This window comes from Epinephelus fuscoguttatus, linkage group LG7, assembly GCF_011397635.1.
Source record: "Epinephelus fuscoguttatus linkage group LG7, E.fuscoguttatus.final_Chr_v1".
Classification (NCBI taxonomy): Eukaryota; Metazoa; Chordata; class Actinopteri; order Perciformes; family Serranidae; genus Epinephelus; species Epinephelus fuscoguttatus.
In genome coordinates this window covers 3,494,869-3,508,790 of record NC_064758.1, presented here as the reverse complement: position 1 = coordinate 3,508,790, position 13,922 = coordinate 3,494,869, and the positions used below count along the sequence as shown (strand labels likewise).

General features: G+C 39.0%; 1 protein-coding gene across 2 annotated transcripts in view; it reads right to left on the bottom strand.

The window, feature by feature from the left end:
- LOC125892000 (paired box protein Pax-7-like) overlaps positions 1–5,882 on the bottom strand; it is a 267,516-nt gene extending 261,634 nt beyond the window's left edge. The window contains exons 1-4 of one of the 2 annotated variants that reach the window (XM_049581694.1): positions 5,202–5,882; positions 4,184–4,419; positions 3,788–3,917; positions 3,355–3,483 (exon numbers count right to left, since the gene is read on the bottom strand). In XM_049581694.1, the coding sequence (XP_049437651.1) occupies positions 3,355–3,483; positions 3,788–3,917; positions 4,184–4,419; positions 5,202–5,286 (580 nt within the window). In that variant the 5' untranslated portion in view covers positions 5,287–5,882. The remainder of the gene's footprint in view (positions 1–3,354; positions 3,484–3,787; positions 3,918–4,183; positions 4,420–5,201) is intronic. The other variant, XM_049581695.1, reaches the window with a different exon arrangement.
- Between the last annotated feature and the right edge of the window lie 8,040 nt (positions 5,883–13,922).

The following is a 13,922-nucleotide window of genomic DNA, read 5'->3' as shown; positions in this document are numbered from 1 at the left end:
ACAGTACTGGGAGTTCAGATTCACTGTTATTATTCAGAAGCCAGTTTTTAAGGATTTTCAAGGTGAAGGTGACCAAACTTTTCACTTATTAACATTTAGGTGGAGACTATATGATACAAAGAATAGCCTAGCTGTTACTATGGTAGTTTAGGTGTTTTATTTAAGATAAGGGCTGCAGTTTGAAATGTATATTAATACAGATTTTTCATGTGTTTTTCATTTATTTGTTTAGTCATAATTCCAAAGACAAGCATCCATCTGCAGTTTTGTGTTTAATGACTTCAAACTACACATTAAATCCGAGCCACAGTCTAAAATCCCAAAGCTGTTGAGTTTAAAGAGAGGAGAGCAGCAGATGCTCAGATTGGAGAAAAATGAATCAGGGGACATTTGGGATTGTCATTAGATAAATGACTTCAATGTTCAATCAATTATCATAGCAGATTAATGCTTTTCATTGTCATTATTTCTGTTGATACCATTCCTCTATGTTGCACATTGGCTTCCAGCCCCCCTGTCCTTTTTATCAATATATGTCTCTTAAAAATGTGAATTTTTGGTGCAAGGCAGTGGGGGAGAAAGGGGAGGTTAATCCCAGTTTAATACACTGATACACAGCCCAGGACCCAGGCTGTGATGATTGTGTTATCTCAAGCCAACATTTGGGTCTCCCTCAATTTCAACCCGGCAAAATAGCTGGGAGAAAGTGCAGATGGAGTGGAGTAAGTGCGGATGCCCAGGGAAAAGTGTTATTAATAGCTGCAATAGAACTTCCCACTGCCTGTGCTCGATGTAAAGCTGCCTCTCGTCACTTCAACTGGATTTGTTTGAAGTGCTCTTTCCATCCTCACTATCAACTTTTTTTTCTTTCAAGCAGGCTTATTCTGGACTCCAAATATTGACCGTTTTTTTCCCCCTGTAGTCGGTCATGTATATCTTTGGGAAACAGCATATCGACCAAATGCTGCCCTAAAATTTAAGATCATCATTGTAGAGGTTACCTTGCCTATCCACTACATCTGCCTTTACAAATGAAATGCTATTTCCTACTGTATTAAGAAAGAAAAGAAACATGTTCACAGTGTATTCTGTAAAATATCATATATATTAACATTAAATTGATCTAAATATGATTATAATTTTGCAGCTTTGCCGTCTACACTGCAAAATGGAGGTATTTGTTTTAACTTCGAAAAGTTAGTGTCCAGGCTGACTTACAATTATAAGCTGACTGAATTTGAGAGGACAAGTTGAGGTAATTTTGTAATTATTCAAAGTGTCAGTTAAGTAAATTAGGTCAAACCATATACAATCTGTGATGAGCTTTCGTGCAGTTCAAATTTTAGGGCAGCTTTTGGTTAATGTGCTAATTATATCAGTCAACTTGAAATTTTAGTCTGGACACTAACTTTTTGAAGTTAAAACAATTTCTCTTTACAGTGAATCATTTCCAACTAATAACATCTATGATGATTAAATATGAAAAAATAGGATCTACAATCACATTTTGACAAACACTGTCTTGTCAGAGAGATATGATGATATGCATGTACTGTAATATGTGCATGTATGTGGAGTCATTTCTTTTAAATATTATGTAAGGAAATGCAGTTTGAAGAGTGAGAAGATATTTACTTATTAGATTATTGGTTCATTGTAAAGATTGAATTATAAATGTATTATAATGCATTTTCTTGTACTGTTTTCAATGTGTTGGCTATTTGTAAAATGTTTTGTGTGAATAAGAAAGTTGACTCCTGTGCCTATAGTGTTTACTTTAGTAGCTTTGATGGAAGATGTTAATATCAGCCTCCTCATCCATGTGTTGGTGTCAGTAGCCCACAATCACACCTCTTCCCTTCAGCCTAATACTGCTGCTAAAATACACTCCGGCTCTCCCTGAGATGCTGCCAACATGCCACCAAAAACAATCCCATAACAGTAAATTTAAATTTAAAAATACAATCTAAACAACACGAGAGGAAACCTTAAAATCTCATGAATTTGCGCTGCGGGCATCACACCACGAAGTGAGCCGCTGAGAGATGAAAGTGAAAAGAAATAAAAGGCTCAATTTAATCTGCTTTAAAGCCCTTCAACAGAATGCATGTGCTTGGAACTGTGAGAGTGAGGGCTGATAGGGGATAAATATATTTCTTACCATGCCTTGGAGCTATTACACCCCTCTCCAACACAGATGCCTATTCAACAGACACCGGTTTCATTACCAGCTGTAATAGGCTAAGTCTTCAAATTATTAAATGCCAGGTTCGGATGACAGAAAGACACTAGCTGATCTTTTGAAGAACATGAAAAGGAGAATAGTTGATAGCGTTTGAAAAATAAAAAAAATCACCTGTCGAAACAGTGATCAGGAAATAGTGGGAGCTACAGGCCTTAGGTCTGATTAATGAGCAGCAGATTGTGCATGGCAAAATGCTCCAAATACACCAGACCAACAGCAATATGAAGGTTATTTTATAACTGCTGTTCTTTGAGTGATGAAAACTGACCCACAATCACATTTTGTATCTGGCAAGCTCTGACATCAAATCTAAAAAGTTGTAGCTTATTTGCTCTGGGAAATGATGAAATTAAAAAAAAGTCTAATACAGGCTATATATAAGCAGTTAGATGATAAATATGTGTCTCAATTTTATACTTGCAAGAGAGAAATCTAATTACTGAGAGAAGTGTACCCAAAATGTCATTTTAACCATTAATGCTTGAGAAATATTTTAGGCCTCTTCAGGCTACGAATCAAATTTGGTCGTTTTGCTCCTTAAAATTAACAGTTTGTTAAAATTTTAATATGAAGAGAGTTTTAGGATAAATCTGTAAATCTTTATATCCTGGTAACATTCAATCGTATGAATTGAATACATTTTTAAATGACCAGATTCGTCTTTCTTCTGTTTTCTTGATTTTATTTTTTATTTGGTTGGGTGACGGATTTTTTTTTTTTTCCCCCGAGTGAACTTGACGTCCTGACACACACACACAGGCCGCTGTGAGGTCGCTGGCCCCTGGCCCCTGGCTGTGAGGGGTGTCCCTGTCAGCCCTGTAATTGATAATGACTGGCACATCGGTCATCTGTCAGCATTGCTTTCAAGGGAACGTTTAAGCAGCGCCGCGGGAGCCCGATCCACTCCAACGCTCCCCGTCATAAATAATGAAGCGGCTTCTGTGTCTGTTGGGAGAACAGCCTAAAGCAGGGAAAACCCAGAGCGACAAAACGCCCATTTAGGCCCAATTTGTAGACAATTCATTGCCTAAACAGTTGTCCAACCTGCAGCTGTCCACACGCTTTTTAACTGTCCAAACGGGTCTCGCTCTGTTTTCTCATCTGCCTACCTTTATCACCGAGGATGCCGTCGATACTGTGTTTGGTTTTCTTTTCTCCGTCTTCGTCCTTTTTGTCACACTCGTCCTCATCGTCCTTTTTTCCAAATCGAGCTCGGAGGACACGGCTGATCGAACTCACTGCGAACAGAGGCAGCTTCAGTAGGACAATAATACTAGGCCTAATAATAATGATAATAATTACGCTATTATTATTATTATAATTGTAATAATAATAATAATAATAATAATTATTATTATTATTATTATTATTATCATCATCATCATCATCATCATCATTATTATTATTATTATTATTATTATTACTATTATTATTATAACGACCAACCTTGGCCTGAATTTTCAACTCTGCTTTTCTATTCATTTGAATGGGAAAATAGCGGAGAATGAAAGATGAAATGCGGCTTACCAGAGGAGGCCTCACCTGAAGGGACTGTGCTTCTGTCACACACCCCGTCCTTCAGCAGCTTATCCCGGATCTCCCAGCTGAACATGCCGGGGTTGTCCCGCTTGTACTCCTCTATCCGCTTCTCCACGTCCGGTGTGGCTACCTGCTGCAGGTGAGACAGCATGGCCGAGAAAGAAACAAGTAACACGGTGTGTAATGAGTACAGGCTGCTGAAATATTTAAGGCCGCAAACGTGTAAAAAATTAAATAAAAAGCTGCAGATAATTTGCAAGAATAATCAAGCAGCATTCAATATAAGTAACATTTCTTATTTCTTATGTTATTTGCCTATTTTATTATTATTATTATTATTATTATTATTATTATTATCGTTGTTATTATTATTATTAATACTTGGCCTATCATTCTCACCCTGGGCTTGCTGCCTCCTATCGCTCCGGGTCGGATGGAGCCGGTCTCCTGATAGCGACAGAGGATCTTGGAGACGCAGCCGTGAGAGACCCGCAGCTGTCGGGAGATGACGCAGGGCCGGATCCCGTGGTGAGCCATCTCAACTATTTTGTGTCTGATGTGGTTGGGGAGCGGCCGACCGTTAATGAAGACCCCTCCGAGCTGATTGACCCGTCCCTGGCCCAGAGGAGTGGACACTGTGGGCGACACAAGGTCACACTCAGCATGGAGCTTTTCATACATTTCATCATCAGAGACAGTTATAGGAAATAGTCATATTTAAAATGCTGTGTTTGTTGTGCATGTGTACATATATTCATATTGGCCTACTTTTTTTTATTGACTCACTGGTAAAACTAATAAATTGTAGACACAAATCAAAATGTTGGTTAACAGATTGCCATTAACGAATCACAAAGGCAGTGAAGAGGAGATGAAGAGCTCCTTTTGTCCGTCTTTATTATTCACCATCACGCTTTACAACTGTTAAGTTAATCTGCTTCTCCTTGTTGATTTTTATTTGATTTGATTTCCAGGCGCAGGGCACTTGAAGAAATCCCGCGTTTGGTTGTAGATCTCTGTTTTAGGATTTAGACTCATTTCAAATTTGTTGACTAAATGCTCAGTGAATGGTTCATAAATTAAGTGCAGCCTAGGATCTGTAATAGCCTATTTAATCACCCTTAAATAACAGGCCTGTTTTAGTTATTTTTCAGAAGGATAATAAAGGCATTTTCAATGTGTGGAAAAAAAATAATGCGAGTCCTTCATGGGAAAAAAATCCAGTGAGAGTAGCCTTAGTTTAGTCAGGGTCTTGGCTCCTGTCAAGCTACAGTGTGTTCTGCTTGGCATATTTAAATTCTCAAATTGAGCTCCTAAGTTTTTAGAGTCCACACAGAATCTGAATCTCTTCTGTGTGAGTGTAAAAGGTCCATCAGGCTCCATCGTGTTCCCCAGCTGCTCCTCCGCTTATGCCTACCTTCCAGAGGGAATCCAGTGCGGGGATAGTTCTGTCCGGGAGCCGGGCGCATCATCCGCGGTACTGTTCCTGGTAAAGACGACATTGTACCATTAAAAAGAAGGTACAAACGAAAACAAAAACAAAAAGGGTTTATCTCAGAAATCCAGTTCAAGTGTAGACTTGTTGGTCACAAGTGTTTCGAAGGTGGGAATGTCAGATGGATCCAGTGTGTGGCGGAAAAGAAAAAAGAGATTAAGTAGGTTATCAGTATGAAAGCCCTCAAAGCAGGATAAGGATATTCGGCGGCAAAGTGCAGCGCTGTGTGGAGCGGCAGGGAGTCCTTACAATGTTAATTTGCCCACAATATACAAGTGCTGTGTCTCTGACATGAGCTTATTTAAGCGGTGTGAAGGCTGGACTACATTCACTGTCTCCCGGACAAGTCTGGACCAGGCGGGCTCCAGAGAGGGGGACGGGTCGTGAGCACCGATAGGTTCTTGGAGCTTTCTGTTTTTCCACAGAGAAAAGCTCCAACAAGTTTCAGCAGCCAATGAGAACGAAGGGATAAACATGTCCACACACACACACACACACACACACACACACACACACACACCGACCGCACTAACACACCACAGGCCTACCAAATACTCTAACACTTACACATTACCCTACACTGGTGAAGACAAAAATTGTCACCCAGGCCTATACTATAATGCAACCCAGTGCAATGCCAGCTACAAGCTATTGATCAGTTTGTTAAGACTGTGGCAATGCTGTGTGATGTCTGTGGTTAATTGTATTGTCTGCCCTTCAGCTGGAGACAAACAAAAACACCTGACAATAATACAATGCAATTTAAAGGGTATCTTTGGTATTTTTCAACGTGGACCCAATTTTCCCTTGGAATTGTGTTCAAGTGACTAACAGTAACAAATTGGTCCATTACTGAGCAAGACTGCTGCAGCTGACATTAGTGAAACAGGCTGCAATGTAACTACCTGGGGCAAGGCATTGTCAATGTACGTCCACCAAAAGTGTTTTTGCCACTGACAGGCTCAGATTATTTTTGTGACAACATCACACAACACAAGGATCCCTTCAGCAAGACACCTTTTTGTTAAAGAGTAAGATCTTTTTTGTCGAACCAGAAACAGCCCCAAAAGTGCCATCATCAGATCCACCAGGCTCCATTTAAGTTACAGTAACTTTAACAATGTTAAACACACTTTATTAGAAGTCCACAAAAACAAGATAAAACTAAAAAAAAAAACAACAACAACAAGAAAACACCTTGGTTCATATTTCCACTGTTCCAACAATCACCAACTATGGTTTGGTTAAAATAAACCCTTAAATCACCCAGTTGGATGTGGAAAATATACTGGTTCTGTACATGCTAAAATATTTATTTAAATGGAGTTTGGTGATGGTGATTTTGGGGCTGTTTCTGGTTAAACAAAAATGATCTTATTCTTTTACATTAAGATCTATCTCTGTAAGGATCCTTTTCATAATGTTGACACTTATAATAATAACCTCAGTGACAAAAACAAGCACTTTTAGTGGATGTTTGAGGGTGCACAAATCCCTTAAGTGGTTATATTGCGCCTGTTTCACTGCTTCCACCCAAGCTCTCTCAATACTGGACCAGTTTCAAAAGTTTATGTTCCCATTCGTCCATCAGAAACAAACATGTGGGAAAACAGGGTTAAGGTTGAAGAATACCAACGTTACCTTTTTATAAGAAACTCTTATGCAGTGCAATTTAATATTAAAGGTCCCATACTGTGAAAAGATTTCTGTCTTTTTTTTTTTTTTTTTTTTTTTTTTAAAGCAGGTATAGGTGCTATATAAATACTGTGAACATATCAAAACGCTCAGCCCACAGAGAAAAGCACAGATTATTTTCACAAACTGTGCTTTTAAACAAGCGGTCATGATTTTTCAGAATTTGTGATGTCACAAGTATACTTGAAACGTAAATATTCTAAATGGGTCCTCTTGTATTTCTTGTTAGAATGTTTTGCAGTGTATGCAAATGACGTCAGCTGACAGAAAGTAAACATGGACCTAAGCTGTTGCCTAATAATGTATTCCAGTGAAACCTTCTATGAAGATAGAAAAACAGAGCTTTTCAGTCAGCGGGTGATTGCAGGTATATTCAGGCCAACAGTATGAAAAAAGAAATGTGGTTTTTGAACATGAAAGCTTGTAAATAGTAGAAACACAAGTATGAATGTGAGCATAATTTGAAACTTTTAATACCCCCATTTTTACAGTTTTACTTTGATTGACTTTCTAAATTCTCTGTAACAGCAAACTATTACTGTCCATCTGTCAAAATACAAATGAAGAAGAGCTGACAAAAAAGGACCACACTCACAACAAATAAGCTTTATTAGAAGGACTTCGGCAGACATATATTTCCCAGGGTTTTACATTTCAGGCTTTCAACAGGCTGTAATATTCCTTTGATTGGTGGACTTAGCAGAAGAAAAAAATCCATAGGCTTTGTGTAAAGTGTAATATAGCCTAATATAGACATTGAATTACACTGCAAGTTATTTTCAAGAACTGTAATATTGTAAAAATCATGAAGGTAATATTGTAGTTTTACTGTGAGATTACAGTGAAATACACTAATTCTATGGGAGCATACTGCTAAATCACAGTTAGCCTATCAGATGTACATAAACTGTGAAATTACAGTTAAATATAGTAATTTTACAAGAGCATGCTGCTAAATCACAGTAATATGCAGGTATGACTACTGTGAGATCACAGTATACAGATGTCATTTCACAACAATCTACTGTAAAAAAAAAAAACCCAATACAGTAAACTCACTGTGAATGTAACGGAACTAGTAGTCAGTAATTTGCTATAATAGTACAGTCAAATATTTAACAGTGTACACAGACATTTAAGGAGCAAAATAAAAATCAATTAAAGTAAATGATCAATGAGCAAAAGCAAAATACAATAGGAATTAATATGACATGTCAGTTACATAGTAAGTGAAAATTCAATTTTGAGTATGGAGCTATGAAATATGGAGCTATATAGGACAAAATGTGAATATGGACATTGTAAAGGAACAAAAATAGAGAGGTAGAGTAAAAATGTAGGTTAGAGAAAAGATTGGAAGTTTAAATATATGCCAGTAATATTGCAATAATTAATGTAGCGCTAGTTTATACAGTGTAATATAGCACAATGCACATATTTGTATATTTTTAGACACTTACAGACTCAGTACAGCGAAGATATATAGTTTATCTTAATGTCTTAAGTACTAGTGTTAACGTAGTAGTATAATGTACATTTGTATTTTTATTTTTTTGAATTTTATTATTTTATGTTCATAAACTTCTATTTTATACTCAATACCTCTTATAATTCTCTATTCTTTACATTGGAGCAACTGTAACAGATCACAATTTCCACTCAAGGATAAACAAAGTATTTCTGATTTCTAAAACAGTGACTGACATTATTCAGGGAATGTAGGTACTATAGGATCCCCTTGTTGGGGCCAATAAAGGCATGAGAGCATACACTACGCAGTTCTGCAAAAACTACTGCCACCACCACCTCTGCATGCTTTTCAAGAAATAAATCAGACATTACAATACAGAGACTGTATTGTAATGTATTATTTGGTTTGTTGATATATCAATTGTATGTGTGTGTGTATATATATATATATATATATGTGTGTGTGTGTGTGTGTGTGTGTGTGTGTGTGTGTGTGCGTGCGTGCGTGCGTGCGTGCGTGCGTGCGTGTGTGTGTATTAGAGATGTAGACACATAACTGCATTTTGGTTTAAGAACCAAAAAAATCTTCACTCTGCCCCACTTCCCTGTCCAATTCTACACAGTTTAACACTGCATTAGGCTACAATGAAATGCAGAGAAGAACAAAATAGCCTATTAGAAAGTATATTATGATAGTGGTTCAAGTAATAGAATGTTTCTCTGAGACGTTTGTCCAATGGTCCATTGTCCACTGACAAAGTTATTTAAATCTTTTTGAAAGTGTTACATCAAATTTTAAATGATATAGTGAATAGTTCATCGTCCACCGAGTACATACAATGCAGACCACTAAACAGACCAGTTACATGACATTGCCACATCCCAAACATTCTGAGAATACTCTCAGAAAGCTCCTAACTTAACCTAAAAACTTTTAGCATGGAGTCCAAGCTGAGGAGTGATTTGGGAAAGTCACAAGAGCAACTCTAAGCAAGGAAGAGATAGAAACTCTTACTTCAGTGAGAAGGTGTGGTTAACCCTGTTGCTAGGTATGATGCATTCTTTTAACAGATATGTTTGGTTGTCACAGACATGCCCTTCTGTGAACCTGCAAGGTGTGGACACCCAGTGGAAATGGAATGAACTGCATCATATGAGACTGCAGAAGTCTTGTCATTATTAGTGTGATCAGAATCAGAATTAGAATCGGAAATAGTTAATTCCCCTTTAGGGGAAATTGTGATTCGTTACAGTCACTCCGATATAAAGAATAGAGAATTATAATAAGTAGGAGTATGAAATATACAGTAATAAAATAAAATAAAATGAAATAAAAATGTGCATTGTTGGGATTCACGGGACCACAAGTGATTGGTCATTTGTTAAAATCTAAACTGGATATTATGTGTAGGCTTTTCTTCCCTGCATGGGGGGGGGGCCTTCCTCGGATCGGTTTCACGCCTCAAACCAACTCTGCCCTCCATCCATTTAAAGATTGGTAATGAAACGACTAGGCATAGCTTTATCACATCAGGCTAAGCAAGACTGTTTAACTTCTTGTACGTGATTTAGGCTAATGCTGTTTACTGAATTGTTGTTATGATTGTTTGCAGTGAGGTCATTGGTTAGTTGGCTTCACCAAAGCTAAGTGATGTTAGTTTGCTAATGCTGTTCATAGACGTCTTGCATTCAACTAAACATCCTCTACACTTTGAAACACATATCACACATATCACATTCACATAGACTCATTTACAAATTTGCTTTCAACAGAGCTACAGCCAAAGAGGAGACTCAAAGTTTGCACTTCTTTTCCTTTGTCTTTGTCCTGACCACACGGTCAGACATATACCTCCCCCGATCTGAGGCCAGCTTTGATTCAGCCGTCTTGTAGTTCTCTGTTGTCAGCCATTTTGTTTTGTAGGCCAAACAGCCCTTTGATAACCACAGTGTGTTTAAATATCACATAAAGAGAAACATCAGGATTTATGCGATATCAAAAGGATCCCTTTTGATATTGCATAAATTTATGATGGTCTTCACTTGATGTTTCTCTTTATGTGATATTTGAAGTGTGTGGGATTTGTTTATATTTATATTTGCACTGCAGGCCTTATACCTGCGCAAATTCTTAAAGATTTTCTTAAAAATTTTCTTATAGAATCTTTGTAAAGTGGTATTCTAGCATCGTTGCATTGTACTGCATTTAAAGATGGTTTCTCATCAATCAGAAATATATATTTTTCTTTTCTGTTTGATAATTATTATTATTGTTCTCACACCTGTGGTTTATCACCTGATTGTGTCAGGTGACCCTAAGGGGTTGTGTGTGTATATATGGAGGTGTATTCACTTCATGTCTGATGAAGGGCAGGGGCCCAAAACGTAACACATGAATAAACTGTTCAAGGAGCAGCTTCTGGTGTGCGGACTTTATCTTTTATTCCACACTTTAGTGTGTTTGCCAACCAGGAGGGCACTTTAGCATGCGTTTTGGCTCTCAACAGGGCACTTTAGCATGCGTTTTGGCTCTCAACAGGGCACTTTAGCATGTGTTTTGGCTCCCAGGAGGGCACTTTAGCGTGCATTTTGGCTCCCAGGAGGGCACTTTAGCATGCGTTTTGGCTCCAAAGAGGGCACTTTAGCGCGCATTTTGGCTCCCAAGGGGGCACTTTAGCGTGCGGGGGGACTGCCCCCCCCCCACCCCCCCCCATGCACACCACTGCTCCTGACAATTAAGATCAGAACCACTCACCTTTGCCCTGGGCACCCTGGCTGACTCTGTCGTCTGTGGACATTCCCATAGGAAAGTTGTAATAGAACTAGCGCTGGCTCCCAGCGGTAGTGATGTAATTGGATCCAAATCCGTGTACTTGCGTACTTCCTCGACCAACAGCTGATTTATTTTGCCTTACACCCGCCTACACCGGAATTGCTGTTTCCAGAATTGTTGTCCATAGTGCAACAGAAAAGGAAGTGTTCAGTGCATCGCAAGAAGAGATTAAAATGGATATGATTTCATTTGATTCAACTATATTGTAGAGCTGCAACATCTCTGTTTCATGTAACGCATGACATTGTAAAGGAACAAAAATAGAGCGGCATCGCCGTCATGTGGTCTGGATATCCCCGCCCATTTCTATTACATAACGAAAGACGAATGAGGCAGGTCACGTGAGACTAACACTGACTCTACTCTTGCTTTACTGCATGACTACATCAACAAACACCAGGCCAAACATCCAGGCGCAGGGATTTCAACAGGGCAAATCTCATCAACCGTGATGCCGAATCTTTTTCAACACATTTCATGTCCATTGCTACACTCCGTTAAAAAGCGGATATAAAGCCTCCTCCTTGCCGGCTTTTGGTAAAGCCGATCACACCACAATACTTCTCATCTCAGAATATAAACAAAGACTGATAGTGGAATCCCCTTTGACGCAGCAGGTCAGGCGTTGGTCTGCCTAATCGGAGGCTCTGCTTCAGGACGCACTGAGCGATGTGGATTGGATATGTTCAAAGACAGCTTCACTGATGTCAGCGAGTACGCGGATGTGGTATATACACCAAGCTTGCATATAGTTTAATTTGGCACAGTGGTAGAGGGTCATGGGAGGATGCGAATGAAGCAATATTACATCAATTGGCCAAAGGGGGGCGCTAAGGCAACCGATTGAAATTGCAAACTTTGAATGGGCACATCTCATGCCCCATATGTCGTAGAGATATGAAACTTTGATCAGCATCATAAATTAACAGTAATCCGTATGACACAATGAGACAGAGAGAGAGAGAGAGAGAGAGAGAGAGAGAGAGAGAGAGATGCAGGTAATGACAGTAGCTTACAACAACATTATTGAAAGTAATAATATTATAGTTATAGTTTTGACTACTGTGGTACAATATGTTGAAAGCATGTATTAATATCTGGCAGTATACATGTGTGACAATAGTCATATGTGTATAATAACAGTAGAAGTATGACTAATGACTAATGATGGCAGCAGCAGCAGGAGGCATCTGGCAGGACCACGGCAGCAGCACAACCACACACGTCATACTGTCCAGGCACCGCTGCGATATGAGTTAATCTGAGAGACAGTGGAGCACAAAGGCTCCGGAGAAGAAGCCGAGTTAGTGACATCCAGAATGGCCGAGTTAGCAAGATGCAGTAATAGAATACGAGAGAGAGAGAGAGAGAGAGAGAAGGAGAGAAGGTGCCCGGTGTATTATATGGGGGTCCTTCGACAGACTAGGCCTAAGTCAGCCTAACTAGGGGCTGGTACAAGGCAAGCCTGAGCCAGCCCTAACTATAAGCTTTATCAAAGAGGAAAGTCTTAAGTCTAGTCTTAAATGTGGAGATGGTGTCTGCCTCCCGGACCGCAACAAGAAGATGATTCCACAGGAGAGCAGCCTGATAGCTGAAGGCTCTGGCTCCTGATCTACTTTTGGAGACTTTAGGGACCACGAGTAACCCTGCGTTCTCAGAGCGCAGTGTTCTGGTGGGATAATATGGCACTATGAGCTCTCTAAGATATGACGGAGCTTGACCATTTAGAGCTTTATAAGTTAACAGTAGGATTTTAAATTCAGTTCTGGATTTTACAGGGAGCCAGTGCGGAGAAGCTAAAACAGGAGAAATATGATCTCGTTTCTTGGTTCCTGTTAGTACACGTGCTGCTGCATTCTGAATTAGCTGGAGAGTTTTTAAGGACTTACTAGAGCTACTTGATAATAGAGAGTTACAGTAATGCAGCCTTGAGGTAACAAAAGCGTGGACCAATTTTTCTGCATCTTTTCGGGTCAGGATAGGCCTAATTTTCGCAATATTACGCAGATGAAAAAATGCAGTCCGTGAGGTTTGTTTTAAATGAGAATTAAAAGACAAATCTTGATCAAATGTTACTCCGAGGTTTCTTATGGTAGTGCTAGAGGCCAGAGCAATGCCATCTAGAGAAACTATGTCATCAGATAAAGAGTCTCTGAGTTGTTTGGGGCCAAGAACAATAACTTCAGTTTTGTCTGAATTTAACATCAGGAAATTGGAGCTCATCCAGGTTTTTATGTCTTTAAGGCTGTTATGGAGTTTAGTTAATTGATTACTTTCTTCTGGCTTCATCGATAAATACAACTGAGTATCATCCGCATAACAATGGAAATTTATAGAGTGATTTCTAACGATGTTACCTTAAGGAAGCATATATAGAGTAAATAGGATTGGTCCGAGCACAGAACCTTGCGGAACTCCTAAACAAACTTTGGTACGTAAGGATGATTCATTATGAATGTCAATTTTAACTAGTGCTGTCTCAGTGCTGTCTCAGTGCTATGATGCACTCTAAATCCGACTGAAATTCCTCAAATAAATTATGATCATGGAGAAAATCACACAGCTGGTCTGCGACTACTTTCTCAAGGATCTTTGACATAAAGGGAAGATTAGATATTGGTCTATAGTTGGCTAACACCTCTGGA